Source organism: Chanodichthys erythropterus, chromosome 1 (genome assembly GCF_024489055.1).
Source record: "Chanodichthys erythropterus isolate Z2021 chromosome 1, ASM2448905v1, whole genome shotgun sequence".
Taxonomy (NCBI): domain Eukaryota; kingdom Metazoa; phylum Chordata; class Actinopteri; order Cypriniformes; family Xenocyprididae; genus Chanodichthys; species Chanodichthys erythropterus.
Genome location: NC_090221.1, coordinates 28,163,204 through 28,188,638, shown reverse-complemented (window position 1 = coordinate 28,188,638; position 25,435 = coordinate 28,163,204). Strand labels below are relative to the sequence as shown.

The following is a 25,435-nucleotide window of genomic DNA, read 5'->3' as shown; positions in this document are numbered from 1 at the left end:
TCAATATTTACAACCAGCACCCATGGTTTTTAACACATCATCAACCCCTGCCTTACTAAGTGCATTTTCAGACCTGCAGATTGCTCCGTTCCGAAACAGGCACTTACATTTTTAAAAAGTGAGTAAAACTTTCCTCTCATTGGTCAGAATGAATCTGTTATGTTCCGAGAATGCCCTTATAGTGTCATCCATCAAGATGAATTGAAAAGTTAGCTCTGTGGGCATATCAGTTATTTATCATTCAAGGCTCTGTTGGAACAGTGATTCAGAGAGGAGCAATGACATTTTAAGATGAAGGGGTGCTCTTTGGTTTTCAACTGTGATACTAATGTTCTCACCTACAGAATCAGACACTGCTGATTTTCTGAATACCGCTTTTCCCATTATGAATTATGATACAGCTCGGCTTGTTGGTCAGATTGCTTTCTTACCTTGTTTAGGTAATCTCATGCCGATTATTTTGGTGTGAATCCAAGCACGGCTGCCGCGTTATTTGCCTAAAAGCAAACATGCCTGGTACCAAAACAAACGATCAAAACAAGCTAGGTGTGAAAAAGCCCTAAACAGGTGGTTCTTGGTAAGAATATACTGCAGTGTAGACCAGACTTTGTCTATAAAGTCCATGCATGCGAGGGTAACGTGACTCAATCTAGCGGCATCTATTCAGAAACTGATGCAAAAGACAGGAACAGGGAATACCTCTCTAAACCTGTGCACAGAATACTCTTTCTGCCCTGCTTGTGCCAACAACAAAACTGGACCTCAAAGGAAAATGAGATTGGTTTGGCCTGCTTTCAGTGCTCGAATCAGTTCAGACTACTTTAACGCCTAGTTAGGAGAAAGAAAATGAGGTTTTCCCAGCATTTTCTGCAAGTTTCTGCCTTCTGAAGTTGTCCTTGCTCATGCGACGCAAAGAAAGCCACAACAATGCATTGTGACAACACCCCCTCCCCTCATAAGCTTCATTCATGACCATAAAAAAAAAAAAAACAAAACAAAACAAAAAAAAAAGCACGAAGTTAACTGATGCTTGCCTTTGCAAAACCACTAACAAAATATAAAACACTGGGATATATTAAGTGGCAACTCTTAAACACCATGCCAAAAGATGTATTAAACATGCAAAATAAGGCAAATTTATACAAATTATTAAGTTGTTCTAATATTTTTCAGGGTGCTTATGCATAAATCATGCAATCATACTGAATGCATATTTAGTCTCAGAGATGAGTCAATCAATCTCTGTGGTGCATCAGAGGCGGTGATAGCCAGGCACAGGAGCCCCACACATTTCTGCTGATTGTAATGAGCAGCGCACAACTTCCTGCAAAGTGACTTTTAAAAAAAGAGCCAAAATTAATAATTAAAAGCTTCCCCACTGATGTCAGGAAAAAGCGTGTTCCTCATTCACACCATGAGCAATTATTTAGACAATTTGGCATCGCGAGAGGGAATTATTTGCTAAAGGCTCTAATTTGAGACATTGAGAGAAAAAAGATGAAAAAAAATAAAGAGCAAAAAAGATCGACCGGCGGCATCATTTCGTAGTCCCACACAGAATGGAGCTGATGATGTTAGTTTTTAGCACCATCTGCTGTGAATTGCGACATGTCTAGAGAACATGGGGGGGAGAGAGGAAACAGTCAATTGGATTACCCAGTGAGTAATTGAGCTACGCAGCTGCTGAACATGAAAAGCAAACTGCCAGTGTATGTGGGTGGATGAAAATCACAGAAGTTCTGTACAACTCCCTCGGTGAGTCTTCCCATGGCTGATACGGCTACTTTTACTTCCACACTGCGACAATGACAAGCATGAAAAGTTTTTAAAACTAAATCATTCAGTTTGGTTTGCTTTGGGAAACAGCATTTCAATTACATCACCCAAAAACTCAGGAGGAGACATTTTGCAGAAAGTTTACGCAACTCTCTTCCATGAAGTGAGATCATACAGTGATCAGAAGCTGTCAAGTCCGTCATAAAAGTAGCTCATAAGACTTGTGTGCGGTCGGTCTTCTGAAACCATATTTTTGCAGGGAAAAGGCAGAAATTTATATCCATATTCACTGCAAATCAGTTTCCCAATCTGTTTACCATTCGCGGGTATTCAAATATGGACATGTTGCTCCAAGTCTGACGTCAATCATGGAAATTATGGAAAATTATGGAAGCCCCTTTCTACCACTGAATTAAAAAACAGCTATATATACACATGCAATTGCGACTTTCTGTTCATTTCTAGATTTTATATTGCAATTTTGAGTTAATATCTCTCCCCGAATTGCATGTTGAATATAACTGTGTATGAGTCCGGCCCTGGGCAAATAATATAAAGTAATAATAATTAAATAAATAAATAAAATGGGTTAGGCAGAGGGCCAAAACAGTTGTTAGGTCACCAGGATTTCTCAAAGTCAAGACCCATCTAATTTTGTGGGAGAAAGAGTCTATCTGGATCACAAAATGCATTATGTGAATGTGTAATTTTGTGCATTAATATGCATTTCGTGATATAGAAAGATTGTTTTTCCACAAAATAAAGCATCCCTTAAAAGAGATTTAAACTCAGAATTCTGAGGAAAAAAGCACAAATTGTGATATGTCAACATGCAGATCTGAAAGGGGTTTTACCTGAACTACTTTTATGGTGACTTTATGATCAGTTTTGTACTTTCAAGGGCTTGACAGCCCCACTATATGCTTTTGATGCTTGGAAAAGAGCAGCTTGAACGTTCTAGTTAAATACTTCACAGAGAAAATAAATATCATGCTAGTTTGGAACAACCTGAGAGGAAATAAGTTTTCACTATCCCTTTAATATTTTTCCCACTTATACAGGCTGTCAAAGCCAGTGATTATAAGACACATGCTAAGTTTAACTCCGATATCATGATGTTTCAGTCATCAACACATTTTCTCATCTAATAGGGGCATCTTTTCTAATTGGCAGTCTTTACCTCATTAAAATGTACAATTTTATATGTTGTTTCTTTCTGAACACCCCCTCCAGGAGCCCGTGTGTCTATCTATATCATGTCAGCATTTTAACTTGAAGTAAACGGGCATCAAACTTTAAGAAAACCATTTTTAAGTGTATTATCAGCTCTACTTGCATGACAAGTTCTGCTGCATGTCATGTTTAATTAGCAGTTATACTCTTTTTAGAGATTACAGTGATAGAATTGAGGAGGACTGCATAAATCAGTTGATCATACCTGATCGTAAAGCTTCCCCACGAGTTTAAGATGCTTCTCTCCCCCCTCAGAGAAGACCACGCCATTCCTCTGCTGCGCCATCAGCAGACACAGCGGTAATGCCAGCTCATGGTCCAGAAGAGCATCCTTTAGACGCTGAGAAGACTTCTTAGTGTTCCTGATCTGCCCAAAGTAGCCACCCTACACACAGAAAGCAAAACATAAAAATCATTCCATTACCATACCATACATATGAGATCATTGTGCACAAGATGGAGGGATGTTCTTGCAGCTGCATCGAGTGGATCAAAAGTCATGACCAGGCCTGACCAACAACCACCCAGCAGATATTTCCTCAATAAAGGCTAAAGGTAAACCGGTTGATCAGTTTTGCTGGTACAACTGGTTATCTGAAAAAAGTCCATACCGATAGCTTTTCCGGGTTTTTCTGCAGTCATTATACAATACGAGAGCGGCCTCTAGAGGCGGAATCATTGACGCCTTGTGGAGTTTGTTTTGACACGCAAAACTGTATGCTGTACAGAGTGGGACCAAAATTGATATTAATATGCATAATGACTAGGCTGGAATATTGTGCATTTTACAACAAAACATTTGTCTTTGTCGCTTTAAGATAGTCTGTATGCTTCATATAGAGATTAATATTGTGTAGCGTCTGGACTGGATCAAGGTTTTCAAATCAACTATAGGCCTCAGCTAAGTTTTTGACTTTTGACTTCTTAATGTAAATCACAGACCTGGCTCTGGCACGTCTGTATGAAATTGCCTTGGTGTCACATTAACTGCCTTGGCAGATTCTAAGCAGGAACGTCCTTATAGCTCCTAAGTGACTACAAAGATATCCTAGATGGATCCCATGCCAGGCACAAAGGCCATGTGACCACAACAGACATTGTGGAAGACCCAATACACAACACACACATACATGCATGACACACACATATACTGAAATTCCCTGAATTTAATTCATAATTAAATTATCCCAGAATGTATATGATGTATGTCCTCATGTGTAATTAGCCTAGTTAGCGGAGTTTTTTGTAGGATAAGTTTAAATGCTTATAACCATATGTGAGAATTTACCACTCTTGTAATGTCTTCCCACCCTATAGAATTTGGTTTTTATTTAATCCTCTCTGGATGCTTTAAAGCTGCAGTAGGGAGTTTTTAGAAAACATTGACTTAGCCTGAAAATTTGAACAAGCACAACTCACAGGTCACTCCCCCTTGCTCTCTGCTGCGCAACAGCACTCCCTCCACAGCTCCTCCCCCATCACAACGGAGCCTGCCGTGAACGCGCAGGCTAGTAAGCAAGCAGGACTGATGACGGCGGATTTAAACAGTTATAGCACATTCACTGATATGGACAAAACATCAACAATATGATTTACATTGACTATGGCCTTTCCATACTTTGACTACAAACTTTGTCCTCAAAACATTACGTATTTTGCAATACATGTAATGTAACTATATGACGTATATGCACTATTTCTTTCTATAAGTAATAAATAGCTAGTAAGATAATATAACGGTAATGTTACATTACGCAAATAACTGGCTTCTCCGGTTATCTCTGTATGTATATTTTAGCCAAGAATAAAACAAAATTTGTTATTAAACCACTCTGCCTCTTTTCATTTTATTTAAAGAAACAAACAAAAAACATATTAATAGCCTCAGGCAACGAGTGATTAATTATCTGCAATGTCTGCTTATATTTATAACAAAACGAAATATTAAACAACCCTGCCTCTTTTCGTTTACATTTCAAACATATTAAATGTAATACTATTTGTGCATACTCTGATTATCTTCACTGTAATGAAATGAAATAGGCTTTAACATAAAACACAACCTTCTCTTTTTGTTAAATGTCAGTTTTAATGTTCAATAATAGCCATTATAAAAGGTATAAAAATATACAATAAGAAATAAAGCAAACAATTCAGTCAAGCGTACAAAATCAGCGCTTTAGTATGATACAAAAGTTAAATAGCCATATATAAATTTATGCAACGTCACGTTGTCCTCAGCCAAAACGGAGCCAGCGGCAAACGTCAGAAGGATTAGCAGAGGTAAGGCTGCTCTCGGCTGGGTACATGAGTGCTGAGAGTCCGGTGATCGCCTGGATCTCAAAACTCCGACAGCGTCAGATCAAATTGTCAGAAAGGCGCTATCTTTATCAATTAACCACAAATTTGAGCTTTAAACCAGCACATTCTCGCCTGATAAAATCTTAAAACTGCATATCATGACTTAATAGAGCCCGATCACACGAAAATGCATATCAATAGTATGAGTTTGTAATCTCGTAGAATATATACGCCAAAATGACTTTTTCGCGTGCATATGATACGCACTTTATGGGGTATTATACGTACAAAACTGGATTGTTTGTCCGCCATAAGCAAAGCTGCTGCACACCGGTAATCTTGAATTTGAATGCCTGTACATGCTGTGCACTATGGCTGTGCATGATAGGAGTGTGATCAGCGCGCACACGAGCTTGATTGACACTGCTAAGACACTCCTCCTGACTCTGATTGGTTGGTTCTTACCGGGAGCGGTGTATTTCTGCAAATGGCAATAGGACCACTGGGAGGAGCCAGAGGAGCTTGATTTTTTTCACAGATTATCTGTCTCATATTCTACTGTCAGGACATAATGACAGGTTTAACAAATATGTAAAAAATACATTTTTACAAAAGTTACCTACTGCAGCTTTAATCGATGATGTACATTATGTTACGATAAACTGTTATTTTTTTACTATACTTTGGGGTAAAACTTTACTAATCAAGACACCATCATAAACATGCAAATTAGGTTGTAAAAGGGAAACAAAGAAACTCTGTCCCACTCAAAATACACACTCTGGATTGGTCAGTTTACCCAAGGATGGGAGGGACTGATCTGTCCTTAAAAGACAAGGTCTCTCATATCATCCTCTCCCGTCTCTCATTGCGCTCTCATCTCCTCTTCTGACAGGACGACCACCCTCCAGCAAAAAGAGCTTTCAAGGTACCTCAGTTCAAACTTCCCGAGGGGAAACAGAATAAACTGACAAATTCCAGCCCACTAACACACTGAATCTCCGTCTCGTATCTATCCATACCTCAGTGCCAAAAATCCATGCAAGTATCGTTCTTATCGATCTTTAGATGCGTTAAGTTTATATGCCCTATTTTAGGTGATGTGATTCTTTGCTGGCTCTCAAGGTTAATTGTTTGTATGTTTTGCCATTCTTTTGTCTTTCTATACTTTCATTATCCTGTATATATGTATTCTTTGCTTAGATTTAGTTGTATGTATTCATAGTTTAATGTATTAAAATCCATTACATTCACGCTAGATAGTCTCTGTGCAGCTCAAAGACCACAGGTCACTTTAACGTTTTGATTTTCGCAACATGCTTTTTTACTGTTTGTACTAGAATAGGAGAATTATTCCCCTTGGCAAAAAAGAATATGATCTAGATCATATATATTTATAATTATAATCCATTGTAATTAATTATAATTATTTACTTGAGCTAATTTGCTACAATTTATATATTTATATATGTCACTTAAAAAGTACAGTACATTTTCATGGTGCAGTACTGTTTTTTATTTTTGTAATAAAGTTCAGCACTATTTTACTTGTAGCGTTATGTTTATTTTCATTCAGTATCCAATTTGAAAACTATCGGTTGATTAATCAGTTATCGGTCAGTGCGGTTCAACTTAGTAATTGTTATCGGTAAAATCCACGGTCAACCTCTAGAGGCAACTCCTGAGTTGATTCATTATGAACACCTACTGTCCCATGTGGCCACTCTTTAATTGCCTCAGTGTTTTCAAGGAAGCACTGTTAAAGCAAACACCATCTGGAATGCGCAGACCTGGTTCATGCTGGTTTGCAGACTAATAGGGTACATGTATGAACTCATATTACAAGATTAAAAAATACATAAAACAATGTCTGCATCCTAACCAGGTCAACACATCAAACCTTAATTTTCTTTCTTTTCTCAGAACTCTTTGTAAACGTGCTGGTTTCAGCTCAATGACTGCAAACTGTCATATCATTGAGATGACACTACTACCCACGTTCCTGGTCTATGAATAAAGTATCTGTGCCAGTGCTCTTCACACAGCGGCCCCTTTGAACACTCTTAAAAATGTTAATAAATAATATCAAAGCAAGTGGCATTTTAAAATCAATTTTAAATAATAGCACAATCACACTTCTAGCACTTTCCACACCTGAAATGTTGGTGCAGCTCTAATCTAATGCAATGACACATAAGCCACTCTTAAGAATGTATGTATGTGTGTAAATGTGCTCTGTTTTCTAAAAAAAAAAGATGAATATATTTCAAAAAGGTGTGACGTACCTCTGCTTTAAGCTGCTCTCCGCCCGTCATGGCCTCCAGCTGCTCCACAGTCATTTCATCTGTGATCTCAATTCCTGCCATCTTCTGCACAACCTCCTTCAGGATCAGCAGGTCAAAACTAGCACAATACAAAGCACATGAATAATTGAAGACTTTGATTAAACCAAAGCCAAATTTTAGAAGTTCCTCATCCTTAATGCACAGCAGCATTAGCATAGCCATTTCCCCCTGCTTTCAGAACAGAACCGCGATACATTTCTGGATCACAACTTTAACCAAAAAGAAGACTACTCTGTTATGTTAACACTATGTTGTTAACTAGAACAATTTGCCAGCACTGGCACATTTTAATGTAACATTTGATTGTTTTTATGTTCAGAAATAAAATTATCTTAATGAGAAATCACTTTCCCACCAGAATCAGCATCGCCAGTCAAATCCATTATCTAACATGCATCCAACCCATATGGCCCATTTACATGCATGAAGCTCAATCCAGGTTTCAGAATAATGGTAAGTCAATTCTCCTGTCTGTAAGCATTGACTTTAACTGCCTGCCTACACACGTCTCTCCGGAGTCTTGAAGGAGAACCCACATATTATTAACATTGATTCTTACACATATGTAGAAAATACTGTTCTCTCAGCCAGGCACTGGAATTAGCCACTTCAGTTCAGGAATATGCCATTTTAATTGTTAATTGCTGCATAGTTAATATACTGGCCATTTGAACTGTGCACCAGTGTTGCAAACACAGCACATTTCATGCATCTACTTCATGTTAAATTGATGTGAACAGGTTTGAGTTTTATATGAACACTGTTGTACCAAAATGCTAGTCACTTACATAATCGTAACATTCTGTAATTGTTGCCATTCAAAATCTACAACTAATCTGTCCTGGCTACTGAATACTTGAAATAAAGAAGTTAAATGTGCCCTAGAATCAAAAATTGAATTTAGGGAGCATGCGATTTAAAGGGGCCGCAGCCTGAATCGGTGCATAGTTAATGATGCCCCAAAATAATTAATAATTAAAAAAAAAATAATAAATAAATAAAAAAAATATATGGGGTATTTTGAGCTAAGACTTCAGACACATTCAGGGGACACCTTAGACTTATATCACATCTTGTAAAAACTGGTTCTAGGGCAACTTTAAATGTCAAAACACTGACTTTTAGGTGTTTTTAAGATTTTTACAAAGTCATAAATGTCTTCCTGTACTTTAAGGATACACTGATAAAAACGGCTGTATAAAAAGTATTAATTTGGGTTGTGAGATTTTTCCTCCTAGAGTACTGGCCATATTCCAGATGTGGTCCTCATATTACTACAATGTCTTATATTCAACCATGAATGAATGAATGAATGAATGAAATCTCTTATGTGATACAGATACTTATGATAGTTGGATTATACTATCATAACGGGTGAAATTTGAATTACCTAATTTGTCGACATGATGCTGATGAATCACAGGGCTTGTGTAAATATCCACATTGCTATGAACTGATGCTTTCTTAACTGCTGTCATTTTTTGTTGTGTGTTAAATTTGTTATTGAGAGGAAAGTGCACAGCACATAATTACACATTCATCGAAACATTCGCTCAACAGTGTGGACAGCATCAGGATGTTCGTTAACAGTATATCACTGCAAAAAATTTTCCAACTTCTTTCACTTCTAAGCAAAGAATGAAAAAGAACTACGCCACAAGTATATCAGGGCCTTGTATCACTTTCAATCTCTTGTACGTTATGTGAGCACGAGCAATAAGTTGTTAACAGCCACAGGTGTCGCTAATAACAAGGGTTTCTGAATTCTACATATAGCCCCTTAATTTTTTTGTAGGTCTGCATGAGTATTTTATTAATTTTATTTAGTAGGGTCCTAAGTAATCCATTTCACACAACAGATGTTTACATATAGTCCACAAAACAAAAATGGAATTTATAAAAATGTCTCCACTTCACGTCTCCATGTGCAAGTTTACATACACTTGATTCTGTGTCATTATGTGGATGATCCACAGCTTTTTTTGTTTTGTGAAAGTTGATCATGTGTCCCTTGTTTGTCCTGAGCAGTTAGTTTTGTATAGTAACACATGATCAGCTTTAATTAAATGTGCCACCATTGTGGCACATTAAAGAGCAGACCACAAAACAACAAACATACATGCGTACCTCTTGCCTGCTTTCAGCTGGTTGGTCACATACTGGAGAAGACCAGCCAACTCAATGGGATATTTCCTGAAAACCGCTCCACAAAGACTAGCAAGGCCTATGGGAAAGACGTGATGATAAAAGCAAAATATTACCATAAGAATGAGCATTAGAATCTGTAAGAGGGCAAGTCAAGAATGTCACGCATTTGTGCTCCAAATTGGTTTCCGGACACACTCCAGCAGCAGGGCCAAAGCATTTAAAGAAATGACATTTAACGTCCATTAAGAATGTCAGATGGAAGTTCAATTTATTCAGCATCTCGGCACATCGAAGAGGTGTTTTAGAGGAAGGGAGGAAATGCGGCACTCACTCTGCAGCCATGATGAAATGGTCGTGTCATCATGTTTCATCTTTTCTTTCTCTGGGTTGGCTAAAGCTTCAATAATGCAATCTGCCCACATGGTCAAGGGCTCAAACACACCACGTCTCGCTCTTTAAAGATAACACATTCGCTATAAATGGCAGACACTGTTCAGACTATTACTCATACGGTCAGTCATTGTTTTGGCAAGTTCAAATGAAAATTAACAGTCTATTTTACTCTGCTGCTCTCCAAACTGCAGGAATACTTTTTCCCTCATTTTAAACACACAAAGCTGTCAGCTTCGGTGATGATGATGAAGTCAAGGTGAGCGATTACATGCTATTTTAATCACACAAATTACGGGAGATTCGAGGAGATCAGCAAGTTCCTGGGAGAGCTGTTATTAGCGGAGGGGGAAGATTATTATGCAGGAGGAGTGTAATTATTATAGCCGTCTGAAAGGATACAGGCCAGCACATCGTAGTTTAAAGAGGTGAGGTATTTGAGAGAGTCCACCACTGGAGTTATCAGGTTGTCATACCACTGGATCTGAGACAGAATCTGAAAGAAAAGAGCAACATTACATTCATTACCCTAACAATGGAGGTCTCATTCAATGATTCACTCAATAAAATAAAATAAAAAAAAAAAATGCAAATAAAGCCCCGTTATCCACTTTTTTGTCGTTGTTTTGTTTTTAAACCTGCATTTTTATTTTTATTCTCCGTAGTTCCACTTAAGTGATTTATTTATTTATGTTTTGTGACAAAAAGAGTCAAATTGTTACCTACCATTTTACACTCTTAAAATTAAACAGGCTGGTGTAAAATATAGCTTTAACTCCCTCACATCAATAACCATGTCTTTAGTCAAGTGTCACTCAAAATTCTGCTAAAAATAAATTCTCTTTAAAATGACATCATTTAACTTTTATAATGTATCATTTTCAACTGAAACATAAAAATATATAGAAGGACATAATTTCATTCATTTGCAATTGACTGGATTTTACAACTGTGTGTCTATCAGATTTGGCTTTTTTGTTTTAGGTGCTTTTTGAGGCTGTAAAAATCTCCTCCTCTTGCCAGAGTGTTACTTTTGGGTTGCTAGTGTGTTCCATGTGTGTTTGGTATGTCCTCAACAGTAATAGAGATCAACCGATAATCGGTTTTACAGATATTTTTAATATTTAAGCATTTTTCCTTCAGATACTGATTTGGTAATATCAGATCCACAAAAAACCCTGTTGTGTATTCACAGATGTAATATATTAAATAAAAATCAGTAATTGTTCTGAATAGCACTTATCAGGCATAAACATTTATAAAAGTAATTGGTATTAGTAGTAGTTTTTTTTTTTTTTTTTTTTTTTTAAAGGGTTAGTTTACCCAAAAATACGGCAAAGTCAGGTGATTTCAGCAGTTTGACACGCGATCTGAACCACTGATTCGAAACAAAAGATTCAAAGCAGTGTTTTAAAATCGGCCATGATGAGTTATTTTGTTTGTTTGTTTTTTTGGTGCACAAAAAGTATTATCGTCTTTATAAATTAAGGTAGAATCACTCTACTGTACTGAACTGTTTTAAATATGTTTTTAGTAGCTTTCTGGGCATTGAAAGTGTTAATTAACTTGCTGGCAATAGAGGCCTCACTGAGCCATCGGATTTCATCAAAACTATCTTAATTTGTGTTCCGAAGATGAACGAAGGTCTTACGGGTGTAGAACGACATGAGGGTGAATAATAAATGACATTTTCATTTTGGGTGAAATAACCCTTTAATAATCGGTCAATGTCTAAACAGTAAGTGATGCCTGTCTTTGCACACACCACTAATTATGCTTCCTAAGCATGTGGTAAAATACATTGTACAATTAGACAAGGGACATTTATTCATTTTTTTTTTTTTTCTAATTTCATGTTCAACTGTGGCAAGTGTTTGTAAGTTCAGTGGCAGCAGCATCAGTCAGTGGTCTCTCTTTCTCGGCATTCATAAATTGAGGAAAGGCATAAGAAAAGCACAGTCCTCTGCCAGTGATTGAATAACAGCCTTCGTCAGAGCTGATCTTTTATTTCACCACTGAATCTTCTGAATTTTTTTTCAGAAATGCTAATGAACTCAAAGGCTTGCCAACATCAGCCACTTCCAAATCTTTTCTTCTCAGTATACGAGAGCAAAACTCGTTGAGTCTCTCATCGCTGAAGACGTGCACAGCATGAACAGCAGAACAAGACTTCTTTAGAACTAACCCAGCAGAAAGGAGCACCGTGATGAAAACTTTCTGGTATATATGAAGATCTGTCAGCCGTGGTCGGCCCAGTCATAAATTTCTTACATTAGATGGAGATGCATGTGATTACCGTTAGCCTGCTGACTAATACAGCCTAAATTTAGCCTTGTTTTCATTCTTTCATTCTGATGTTGGGCATTAGGCCACTGGTCTGAGCTCATATGCATGCTTTTTAATCTGAGGAGCAATGAAAATTGATGGCATACTGCAGATTATAAAGGAGCCCCGTAAAAGCATGTCATTAGTCTAGCGCACCATTATGGCCGTCACAAGCAATAAAATACTCACATAATCAAAGAGAATGGTGGGGTTACTGTGGCTTAACTTTCCGATCTGCCTTCCTGAGGGCTTCACATTTTCTTTAGTCAGTCGCCTGGGGAAGAAATTCATAGAGAAGGGAAAAATGAGAAAGAGTGGCACTTAAACACCAAACAGACAATTAATCATTTATATGCTCACCGTCGACTAAAGACACACCTATAAATTGGTTATACTAACTAAAAACCACTGTCCACTTGTCCATTTAAAAAGGGTCATGACACAAGAAGTCAAATTTGCCTTTATCTTTTGACATATAAGAGGTCTTTGTACCATTAAAGCATCCTGTAAGTTTCCGAGCTTAAAACATCCTCCTCATTATAAACAAAGCATTTATTTAGTCAAGCTTCAAAACAGCTCGTTTTGATATTGCAGGATCTGTGATGCAACACTGGCAATACATTTGCATATGACTGCCTCTACAGCAAGACATCAACGAACAGTTATACATTACACCATAGGCCCCGCCCACTGGCATTCAGTCGCTTAACGGCTGACACTTGCCTACACCGGGTGTGAGAATTGTGTCAAAGCAAATAGAACTATCATAACTCACTAATGCTGTATACACTGAATACAGTATACAGATGCACATTCAGTTTCTGACAGACTCCACACAATTGAGTCTTTCGACAAGACAAATGAAAAATTAAAAGTGGATGATTTATTTTAATAGCGACCCAAATTGTGTCTGAGGATTATACGTTTGGTTGGGGCATTTTGTTTTGTAAATTAAGCACAACGTAACGGAAAGATCGCAAAGAAACTTTTTTGAAAGATGAAGCAGCCAATTCTACTGGATCTGACAGCAAAAAAAATCCAGCAATTATAATCACACAAAGCTCAACACAGCTGATATTTGGTACAGTTTTCGTCTTGGTGTGAACAGGCTTTTAGACAGGGAAAAACCCATTGTTCGACCACTAGCTAACATGGCTGCTCCAGTGTTGTGATTCTTGCATTAATTAGAATGTTCACATCATGACAAGTGACAGACCGGTGTGTCAGTTATCGGTGAGAGTGGACGGCTGTCCGCGTCCCGTCTCGTTCATGTTTCATGAGTCTTCACGCCTCTATGCTGATTTCTTATCACACATGCCAGTAGGTGCATGATGGACTGTCACATGACACACAGCGCCTCTTGGGCTGTTCTTTATAACGCCATTAATTGTGAGCGTGGGGGGGCCGTGTTTTCCTGCAGACCAGCTTTGTCTGAAGTGTGGCACAAAAGGGCCAATTAAAAAGTCAATTAATAAAGTAGCTGGGGGAAAACCCACACACACACACACACACACACACAGGAGGAGGGCACAGAGCCAGCACTGGCATTGTAGAGTTTCCATTTGAGCTGGTGAGCAGACAGAAGCTGCTGACTGCTCAGCTATGACGGTGTCATTGGTCTTAATAAGGGAGCCCTGCGTGTGTGTGTTCCTGAGCATTCCCCACGTCACATCAGGTGGCCTAATTGGTTTGCTTAACCTTCAGAGCACAATGAACAAGCTCTAATGACATCTTCTGATACCCAGCAGTCTAATAAAGCTCACATGAAGCACAGGACATCAGCTGTCTCACTAGTATGAATCTAACATGTTTCTTAGGGTCCCGATATACTTCAAGCGAATCGAAGAACGAAATGACGTGTAACAGGCAGGTGTGGCTCTGAGACTCCGCCTTCTTTGACATGGAAATCTTCTTCAATTAATTTCTTCTGTTCAGTCTATCAAAGCCAGATAGTAGAAACTCAAGTTGTAATTTTAAATCAAGAGACACTGACACTGTTTTTTTTCATGTTTAATACTGTAAAGGTGATTGCTTTAAAGCAATCTACTGTGAAATATGCTCTCTCTCTCTATTATTTATATACACATATATATGCATACATACATACATACATACATATATACACATATACATACATACAGTACAGTCCAAAAGTTTGGAACCACTAAGATTTTTAATGTTTTTAAAATAAGTTTCGTCTGTTGACCAAGGCTACATTTATTTAATTAAAAATACAGTAAAAAAAACAGTAATATTGTGAAATATTATTACAATTTAAAATAACTGTGTACTATTTAAATGTATTTGACAAAGTAATTTATTCCTGTGATGCAAAGCTGAATTTTCAGCATCGTTACTCAAGTCCTTAGTGTCACATGATCCTTCAGAAATCATTCTAATATGCTGATTTGCTGCTCAATAAACGTTTATGATTATTTTCACTGTTGAAAACAGTTGTGTACTTGTTTTTTTTTTTTTTTCAGGATTCCTTGATGAATAGAAATTTCAAAAGAACAGCATTTATCTGAAATACAAAGCTTCTGTAGAATTATACACTACCGTTCAAAAGTTTGGGGTCAGTAAGAATTTTTATTTTTATTTTTTTGAAAAGAAATTAAAGAAATTAACACTTTTATTCAGCAAGGATGCATTAAATCAATCAAAATTGGCAGTAAAGACATTTATAATATTACAAAAGATTCGATTTCAGATAAACACTGTTCTTTTGAACTTTCTATTCATCAAATAATCCTGAAAAAAATATTTTACACAAATATTGTGTACAATTGTACACATTAAATGTTTCTTGAGCAGCAGATCAGCATATTAAAATGATTTCTGAAGGATCATGTGACACTGAAGACTGGAGTAATGATGCTGAAAATTCAGCTTTGCATCACAGGAATAAATTACTTTGTGAAATATATTCAAATAGAAAACAGTTATTTTAAATTGTAATGATATTTCACAATATTACTGTTTTTACTGTATTTTTAATGAAATAACTGTAGCCTTGGTGAGCAGACAACTTCTTTTAAAAACATTAAAAATCTTAGTGGTTCCAAATATATATATACACACACACATATATACACACACACATATATATACACACACACACATATACATACACACACACACACACACACACACACACACACACACACACACACACACACACACACACACACACACACACACACACACACACACACACACACACACACACACACACACACACACACACACACACACACACACACACACACACACTTCAGATTGAAATAATGTAATGGAGCTTTGACTAAAGACATGGTTATAGTGCTGAACTGCAGAGCTGGTGATTTTTGTTTATTTTGTTGTTGAAAGGAAAGCGCGCAGCACATATAACATATTCATCTAAACAATACTTTAAGCAGTGCGGATGGCTAGATGTTCACTAACAGTATATCTCTGGTTATGTATTTCCAACTTCCTTTTGTTCATAGTTTGTATACTGTGAGTATATCAGGGCATTGAAATGCACTTTTGGCACCCCAATCAAAGTCAAGAAAGAGATGTTAAAGGTGCCCTAGAATTAAATATTGAATTTATAATGGCATAGTTGAACAACAGTTCAGTATAGGGCTGCACGATTAATCGCATGCTATTCTCACGCGCATTTCGTCAGTAAAGCCGGTTCCCTGATTACCGCTAAATCACCATCACCTGCTTTCAAATGAAGCGGTATTTAATAGACAGAGCCGTGGATCACGGACAAGCCACGCAATATCGCGTTCATTATCGCAGGCGATTCATCTGCGATATGAACGCGATATTGCGTGGCTTTTCAGTGATCTACGGCTCTGTCTATTAAATACCGCTTCATTTGAAAGCAGGTGATGGTGATTTAGCGGTAATCAGGGAACCGGCTTTACTGACGAAATGCGCGTGAGAATAGCATGCGATTAATCGTGCAGCCCTAGTTCAGTACATGGAAAAGACATACACAGAGTTTCAAACTCCATTGTTTCCTCCTCCTTATATAAATCTCATTTGTTTAAAAGACCTCCGAAGAACAGGCGAATCTCAACATAACACCGACTGTTATGTAACATAGTCGGGTGTACGCCCCCAATATTTGCATATGCCAGCCCATGATCGAGGCATTACACAAGGGCAGAACATCTGGATCTGTGCAAAGCTGAATCATCAGACTAGGTAAGCAAGCAAGAACAATAGCGAAAAATGGCAGATGGAGCAATAATAACTGACATGGTCCATGATAACATGAGATTTTTAGTGATATTTGTGAATTGTCTTTCTAAATGTTACGTTAACATGTTGCTAATGTACTGTTAAATGTGGTTAAAGTTACCATCGTTTATTACTGTATTCACGGAGACAAGAGAGTCGTCGCTATTTTCATATTAAACACTTGCAGTCTGTATAATGCATAAACACAACTTCATTCTTTATAAATCTCTCTAACAGTGTGTAATGTTAGCTTTAGCCACCCAGCATAGCCTCAAACTCATTCAGAATCAAATGTAATACATCCAAATAAATACAATACTCACATAATCCGACGCATGCATGCAGCATGCATGACGAACATCTTGTAAAGAACCATTTTGAGGGTTATATTAGCTGTGTGAACTGTTTTTATGCTGTTCAAGGCAAGCGCGAGCTCCTGGACGGGGGAGCGGGAGATTTAAAGGGGCCACAACCTATATATCGGTGCATAGTTAATGATGCCCCAAAATAAGCAGTTAAAAAAAAATTAATTAAAAAAAAAAAAAAAAAAACTATGGGGTATTTTGAGCTGAAAACTTCACAGACACATTCAGGGGACACCTTAGACTTATATTACATCTTTTAAAAAAGTTCTAGGGCACCTTTAAAAACAGTTGTGGGGAAGAAAGAGTAGGAGAAGATTTGCTGATTCTCTCTTCCATGATTCTGAAACCTTCAGAATTTACAATTCAGCTTAAGGCTCGATATACTTCAAGCTAAATCAAAGAACCTTTATTCTGTAAAAGAGCTCCAGCTGGTAAAAAAGTGAACTACCTTTGAACTACCATTTGTCTGTGGTGATTACATAACAGGTAGATGTGGCTCTGAGACTCCATCTTCTGACATGGAAATCTTCTCCAGTTAATTTCTTCTGTTCAGCTCGTCAAGGTCAGACACAAGTAAATACATGAACACACTGCAGAGGTGCTTTATAGTAGAAACTGAAGTTGTAATTCTAATCGAAATTGACAGCAACACTGTCATGTTTGATACTGTAAAGCTGCTTGCTTTAAAGCAATCTATTGAATAAAGTGCTATATAAACTAATGTAACTAATCTTACATAATGTTTGGAAAGGCTGAAGTGAATTACAAGGACAATCATGGTTTTCATTGTGTAGTATATGGGTGGTGAGAAACCCAGGTTTTTGCTTGATGTTGCAGTGCTTACAATGTGCAGTTTTGCTGGCATTTCAGTGTTTTGTTTTGTTTGTTTTTTTTCTGCCAAATGCTCTACGAAGTCATTATTTATGCCGTTTGGAATGCAACATAGACGGCTGCTTTCAAATGCCCGTGTACTTTTTGTGATTGTTCTGAAGAGCGTTAGCGGCATGAGGCTATAGGGATTTTCAGGTAAGTAATTAGATTAATTTTGCATCATAAAAGCAATTTGAGTTGCAAGTGCATTAAACTAAAGTGAGTCATGTCTTAAGGGGTTAAACTGATAGAACATCTGAAATGTCAAAACAGATCTGTGCAGTAGCGTAAACGCAGCTATTAGGAAGCGGCCTATGATGTCAGCAGTAAAAATAAAACAGCAATAATGCTGAGAAAAAGAGAAAACCTATCAATGCACTTGTCAGGAAACTTTCAAGATACTTAAAATCACTTTCAGATACTGAAGGCAGACTATGTTTCTTTATTCATATCAACAATTTGCTTGTGTATTTTGAAAACATTTTTAGAAAATTACTTGATTAACAGAAAGCAAATGGAGTAATTGTAGGGCTAAGCGATTTCTCAGATTTTTTTCGATTTATTCAAATTTAATATTACTATTAGACATGTTGACAATACAGCAATGATAACAGTTAAGAGAAGAAAATTATCCAACCACAAGATGGTGCTCTGGTGTGATGCTCTATGGACATAGAGAACACATTGCTAGTCTTAAAGGGATAGTTCACCCAAAAATGAAAATTATCCCATGACTTACTCACCCTCAAGCCATCCTAAGTGTATAAGACCATCTTCTTTCAGGTGAACACAATTGGAAATAATATTTAAAAATATCCTTAGTCCTCCAAGGTTTATAATGGAAAATTTTAAAACAAAACAAAATGCACCCATCCATTAAAAAAAAAAGAAGAATCCATGCGACTCCAGAGGGTTAATAAAGGCCTTTTGAAGCAAAGGGATGAACTATACTTTTAAGCGGCTGTTCACTCAGAAATGCGCAATTGCGTAAAAAAAAAAAACAACGAGACACGGGCAGTGGAATGGGAAAAAAAGCTAAGTTATTAAACATGAGTTGAACTTTAACTTGACCACCGTGTTTTTAGAATGCCGTTTCATTGGGTGAGACACTGCAAATGTAGCTGAAATCACTTCATTTATTTGTGACATTGAAAATGGAAGGCCAATTCAAGCACATTGAATTGTGGGACACATTATTGCACAGTGTGCTCTAGTTGTGTATTTTTCTGGCTATTGTCCAGTATACATTCTGAAGTATGTTATGTCAGACAGACCCTGTGTGTCTCGGTATGAACGCAGAAGAACGCACTGAGCTCTCAGATGAAAGCCTAATGCAGATTTTGGAGAGTGTGTACGTCTCTTCACCTCCTCCTGTCATCCTGCTGAATGAAGAGCTACTCCTCTATATTTATGCCTCAGTGCTCACAGATCCTCCGCAGCAGCACTGCAGTCTAACACACCACCTGCACCTCCTACAATAACACACTCAACTAATGTCTCGCAGCCGACAGCACAGACACACACAGTCATGTAAGGCCACTGAATGGAAAATGGTGCATGCAAAATTACTCCAATTTGGTCAGATTTATATAAAAAAATAAATTTAAAAAAAGCTTAAAAGCTAAATAAAGCATTTAAAAAATCAACGTGAACCAGAAGTTGTGACTGACTACATATTTTCAGAGTGAAACTGAATACTGAATGAGAAAAATAGTTCCTTACACGTTTGACATGTGCCGATAATGAATATGCACAATATTGTTATCATAGGCACATTTCAAAATACTATAAATAATAATTTATTACCAAGTATTAAAATTTTTATAATGCATTTAATGCATCAACTGTATAAAATGCACAACAACGCTGTATTCTGCGTCAAAGGTTCACGCGCTCAGATGTAAACAAGCCCAATGTGCACAAGAAGCACATGGCGGAACGAGGGAAGGAGACATGCTGAAAGTGCACGTTCACTCTCTGACAGCAGAGGGTGCTGATGGAACAGCAGAATGCAGTGGTTACCCCGGAAACCCCACAAACCCCACAAACAAAGCAACTGTGCTAGTGAAGTTTTTAAAATGCTTCAAACAGCCATTCATTTTTACGTTTTTTTTTTTTTTTCTCGTTGTTCACCACAGCACCAAATGCATGATACTTAAAGACTTAATAGGCTATTTATTTTCAAACTTAAACATTTTTATATTTTGATCTGGACTACAACATGCCCTAATGATTTGAAATGTTATGATTATTTGTTATTGTTCAGTAAAACTTTGAGACATACGGCTTCATTAGTTAACATGTTATTTCATTATTACCAAACTGACAATGAAAAATACTTATAAAGCATTAATTATTCTTAATGTTAACTAAAATCAAAAGAACTTATTTAATGGACCTGAGATAAAACAAACAATGATCAGTTGTATTTCTCAACTAGCATTAAAGGGATAGTTCACCCAAAAATGAAAATTTGATGTTTATCTGCTTACCCCCAGTGCATCCAAGATGTAGGTGACATTTTTTCTTCAGGCGATCACAAATTATGATTTTTAACTGCAACCGCTGCCCTCTGTCATTCAAATAATTGCAGTAGATGGGAACTTCATCTATAAGAGTGCATAAACCTTGCTTAGACAAATCCAAATGAAACCCTGCGGCTCGTGACGACACATTAATGTCCTAAGACACGAAACGATCGGTTTGTGTGAGAAACCGAACAGTATTTATATAATTTTTTACCTCTAATACACCACTATGTCCAACTCCGTTCAGCTTCCGGTGAGTGAGGTCAGATCGCGCTCTGACAACGGAAGTGATGTCTCGCGCTCATTGAAGTATATGGGCGAGACATCACTTCCGTCATCACAACGCGTTTTTTGACCTCACTAGCAGGAAGCTGAACGGAGTTGGACATAGTGGTGTATTAGAGGTAAAAAATTATATAAATACTTTTCGGTTTCTCACACAAACCGATCGTTTCGTGTCTTAGGACATTAATGTGTCGTCACGAGCCGCAGGGTTTCATTTGGATTTGTCCAAGCAAGGTTTATTCACTCTTATAGATGAAGTTCCCATCTACTGCAATTATTTGAATGACAGAGGGCAGCGGTTGCAGTTAAAAATCATCATTTGTGATCGACTGAAGAAAAAATGTCACCTACATCTTGGATGCACTGGGGGTAAGCTGATAAACATCAAATTTTCATTTTTGGGTGAACTATCCCTTTAACAAAAAAAAAAAACTTTCTATAACAAATGTAGCTATTGCTCAATCTTATTTAATGCATTAAATAATGAGACCTTATTGTGAAGTGTTACCTGTTGTTCTTTATAGCCTAATTCTTTTGCACTTTAATGAAATTTAAACTAAAATTTTTGCTTTATATATTTTGTGTATTGTATTATTGTATTTAAACATTCAGAGTTCTTTTTGTTATTACAAAAAGAATTCTTAAACCTATTATACTATGACAACACTTTTTTTGCAACTTATTTCAATATCATGATAATACCGTATACTGTGATAAAAGCTTCAGCAATTAATCGCAACATGAAAATCTAATACTGTCACATGCCTAGTACTACAAATCAACTTCTGCCTTGACAATCCATAGATTATCATAGAATAAAAATTACTAACCAGAACAACTAAAAGCTAACCATAAAAATAACTGCAACAAAAAAACAATCAGTACATGCAAAAAGTAAACAAATGTTCCCATTTAAAAAGCAGAATAAATTGGACAGAGGTATCACTTGTAAGGCCTAAGCTTAGTCTGGTCATATTCATGAGTTTGATACTTTCAATTGAACAAGCAAAAATGCAAAACTACTTGCACAAGCTACAAACAGCATCCAATGAAAGAGACTAAACGGTTGAGAGCAGCCCTGACACATGCGAGAGCTTGACTTGGCCCGTTTGACAGGCGACCTTGAGCTTCCCCCTCTTTCTCCCTGAACGCTTTTGACATGTTTAGCCTCAGTTCATTCTCCACTCTCTCCCTCCCCATCCAATTATCTGCCAAAATATCATCATTTATTCAACACACTTGAAAAGAAAGCAAAGAATCTGATGCAGCAATTCTGCAAACCCTTTCAAAGAGCTCATCTATATGCGCAGGGAACTGAACACACACAGCAATAAAAACCTTGTTCAAGGAGAACTGCCGTTAAAGTTGTACCGCTCGGTGATGTAACATCATAAACCTACTCAGTCTAAGGGCAATGGTTGCAGTCAGTAATGGGACTGCAGAGGTGAAAACACCAAAAAATAAACCGCCATTTAAAATATCCATTTATAAAATTTAAGGCAGACCTATCATGAGCTTGGAGTTTGTTAAATGATGGCATTTCCAATGAAAAAAAAATATATATAAAATTTCATATAATTAATTAATATTAATAAATATATATATATATATATATATATATATATATATATATATATATATATATATATATATATATATATATATATATATATATATATATATATATATATTATATATATATAATTTATTTATTTTTTCCCCCCATTGGAACAAATGCCATCATTTAACTCCAATCTCATGATAAACTCCAAGCACATGATAGCTCATCTGATGAAGTTAAAAACCACACTACTCATAATTCTGAGAGAACCACCTATAAGAAACAGGAATGGCATCAATCGTCTCAGCTTTGAGGATCTAGAAGTTAGCTAGGTAACATTATCCTGTTTGTTAGATGACTAGTAAGAGGACTTGTGTTTAAGAGGCCACTCAAAAATGACAATTCTGTCATTATTCACTTCTTTACTGTGTCACTGGGCACCATATGTAAATGGATGCAGATAGCAGAAGGGAAAGATATAAAAATTAAAAACTAAAAGGCCCGTTCACACCAAGAACAAAAACCATTAAGATAACTATAGTGATGACAGTATTAGCATTCACACCAACACACAATATCATTTTAAAGGTCCCGTTCTTCGTGATCCCATGTTTCAAACTTTAGTTAGTGTGTAATGTTGTTGTTAGAGTATAAATAAAATCTGTAAAATTTTAAAACTCAAAGTTCAATGCCAAGCGAGATATTTTATTTAACAGAAGTCGCCTACATCGAACGGCCAGTTTGGACTACATCCCTCTACTTCCTTCTTTAATGACGTCACTAAAAAAGTGTTTTGACTAACCTCCGCCCACAGGAATACACAAAAAAGGGGGCGTGGTCTTGTTGCGCTCCCATGAAGAAGAGCAAGAGTTGCGTTTGTAGAGTGTGTTTGTCGCCATGTCGTCGAAACGCTGCACATTTTGCTGAGGACAGCTTCCTCAATCTCAATCAGTTTAATGCCGGATTCGCACAAAGATTATTCTTGAAAGATGGAGCAGTTCCCTCTTTGTCTGGAGAAGGCGTTGTTTATGGACCACAACCGGTAAGCTAAGCTGCTGTCGAATCACAACACAGGAACCGCTGGTACAATCAGAACTTGTTACGTATTTCTGAAAGAGGGACTTCATAGAACAAGGAAGTCATCAGCCCGTTTTTATGACAGTGGAAAAAGCGGTATACAGATAAGTAAATTATGTGAAAAATACTGTGTTTTTTTTACACGCGAAACATGAACACGTTATATTGCACACTATAAACACAATCAAAGCTTAAAAAAAAACAAAACAAAAAAAAAACCACGAAAAACGGGACCTTTAACTTCTGCCACTTTAAATGTTTGAGGTCTTTAAAGCAGGATGGATTTTGATTGGCTGTCAATGTTTTTATCATTCATCAGCCTTAAAAAAAATATATTGGTCTGATATGGATTCCAAAGATATCGTTTGACTGTGCCATTTTATTAGAACTATATATTTATTGTTATCATTATAGTTATCGTTCTTGGTGTGAACGGGCTTAAACTTGTGTTTTTACCACACCAAGTCATCATAAAACTTGAAATACAGCCAAGGAGTTATGGACTTATGCAGTTTTTTTTTTTTTTTTTTTTTTTTCTCCATTTAAGCACTTGACAGCCCAATTCTCCATGTAGTTCCATTATATGGAAACAAGTAGTCAATAGATTCTACAGCATTTCTTCTTGTGTTTCAAGTAAAGAAAGAAATTGTGGGTTTAGAACAGCATGTGAGTAAGTCACAGTCTTAAATAGAACTAATTCCTTTAATATGGAATTTTAGCATTAGAGTATTAAAAGACGCAAGTGGAGTTTTCTGATAAGAAAATGCCTTAAACCCAAACTGGTTCAATTACATTCGCAGTGCTTCATATGGAATCAGTAGCTACAGTAGAAGAGTTGTGTACCCTTGCCCGTTTACTGGTATTTAAAAAAAAAAAAAAAACTTTTTTGCTCAAGGCTTTGGTTCCATTCTTTATGTAAAACAAACATGGAGGAAATAAAAAGAACAGGTATCTCGCAACAGTACCTACACTTATCATTCAAAAGTTTGGGGTCAGTAAGATTAACATTTTTGTGAAATATTACAATTTAAAACTCTATGTTAATGCTTCAAAATGTAATTAGCTCCTGTCTTCAGTTTCACACGATTCTTCAGAAATCATTCAATGATGCTGATTTGTTGTTTGAGAAACATTTATCAATATTGAAAACAGTTGTGCTGCTTCAAATTTTTATGAAAAGCAATACATTTTCCAGGATTCTTTGACAAACAAAGTTAAAAAGAACAGTATTTATATGAATGTATTAGCATTTATTTTCCTTTAAAACACAATGTCTTTACTAGGGCTGTCATGATTCACAGGAGAATACATCAATGTGTTTCTAAATATGCAAACTAGTCATCCCGATTTCAAAATAAAAGCTCAGAGTTTGCATGTTTTGTTGTCCACATTCTTGTTCAAGACATTACAGGCTGTAGCATTTTTATCATAAAGAAAGTGGCAAAATATTAAATATTAAGTGGACATTTAAATTAAATGTAATTTAACAGAAAACAGTCATTGTCCATCTTAAGTAAATTTAGTATTCATTCATTTCCATTGTAAAAAAACATTAGTTATTCATTTAGTTCATTTATCTATACAGCAGCAAAACTAGATGGTCACTGTTGAGTTTTGACCATCTTCTCAATATAAGAAAATAAACTTTCCCTGGGCTTTTTACTCCACAAAAGGTCTCCTAATTACACCACACTAGCATGTTCAGTAAAGAAAATTCAAGATAATAAAGACTGAATTCAGAATTCCATGTGATTTTCATCATAAAAATTCTTTAAAACTAGGAACACCTCTTCTCACTACAGGCCAGAGGACCTCAGTTTCAGGATTATATTGCAGAGCCTTTTTGAAGACCTAATTTAGATTGAGCTAGAAAGTAAACTTACTTCATGATGTATTTGGCTCGGTCTACCGTTTGAGCCTTGATTTTCACCAGAAGGGGATGATTGCCATACGTCTCATTCTTCCACTGCCCATAGAGGCGATACCTAATTTCAC

General features: G+C 36.7%; 1 protein-coding gene across 2 annotated transcripts in view; it reads right to left on the bottom strand.

The window, feature by feature from the left end:
* thoc2 (THO complex 2) overlaps positions 1-25,435 on the bottom strand; it is a 108,102-nt gene that overhangs the window by 42,217 nt on the left and 40,450 nt on the right. For both annotated transcript variants that reach the window (XM_067387932.1, XM_067388817.1), the window contains exons 15-21: positions 25,324-25,425; positions 12,708-12,792; positions 10,596-10,689; positions 10,135-10,215; positions 9,783-9,879; positions 7,596-7,713; positions 3,215-3,394 (exon numbers count right to left, since the gene is read on the bottom strand). In XM_067387932.1, the coding sequence (XP_067244033.1) occupies positions 3,215-3,394; positions 7,596-7,713; positions 9,783-9,879; positions 10,135-10,215; positions 10,596-10,689; positions 12,708-12,792; positions 25,324-25,425 (757 nt within the window). The remainder of the gene's footprint in view (positions 1-3,214; positions 3,395-7,595; positions 7,714-9,782; positions 9,880-10,134; positions 10,216-10,595; positions 10,690-12,707; positions 12,793-25,323; positions 25,426-25,435) is intronic.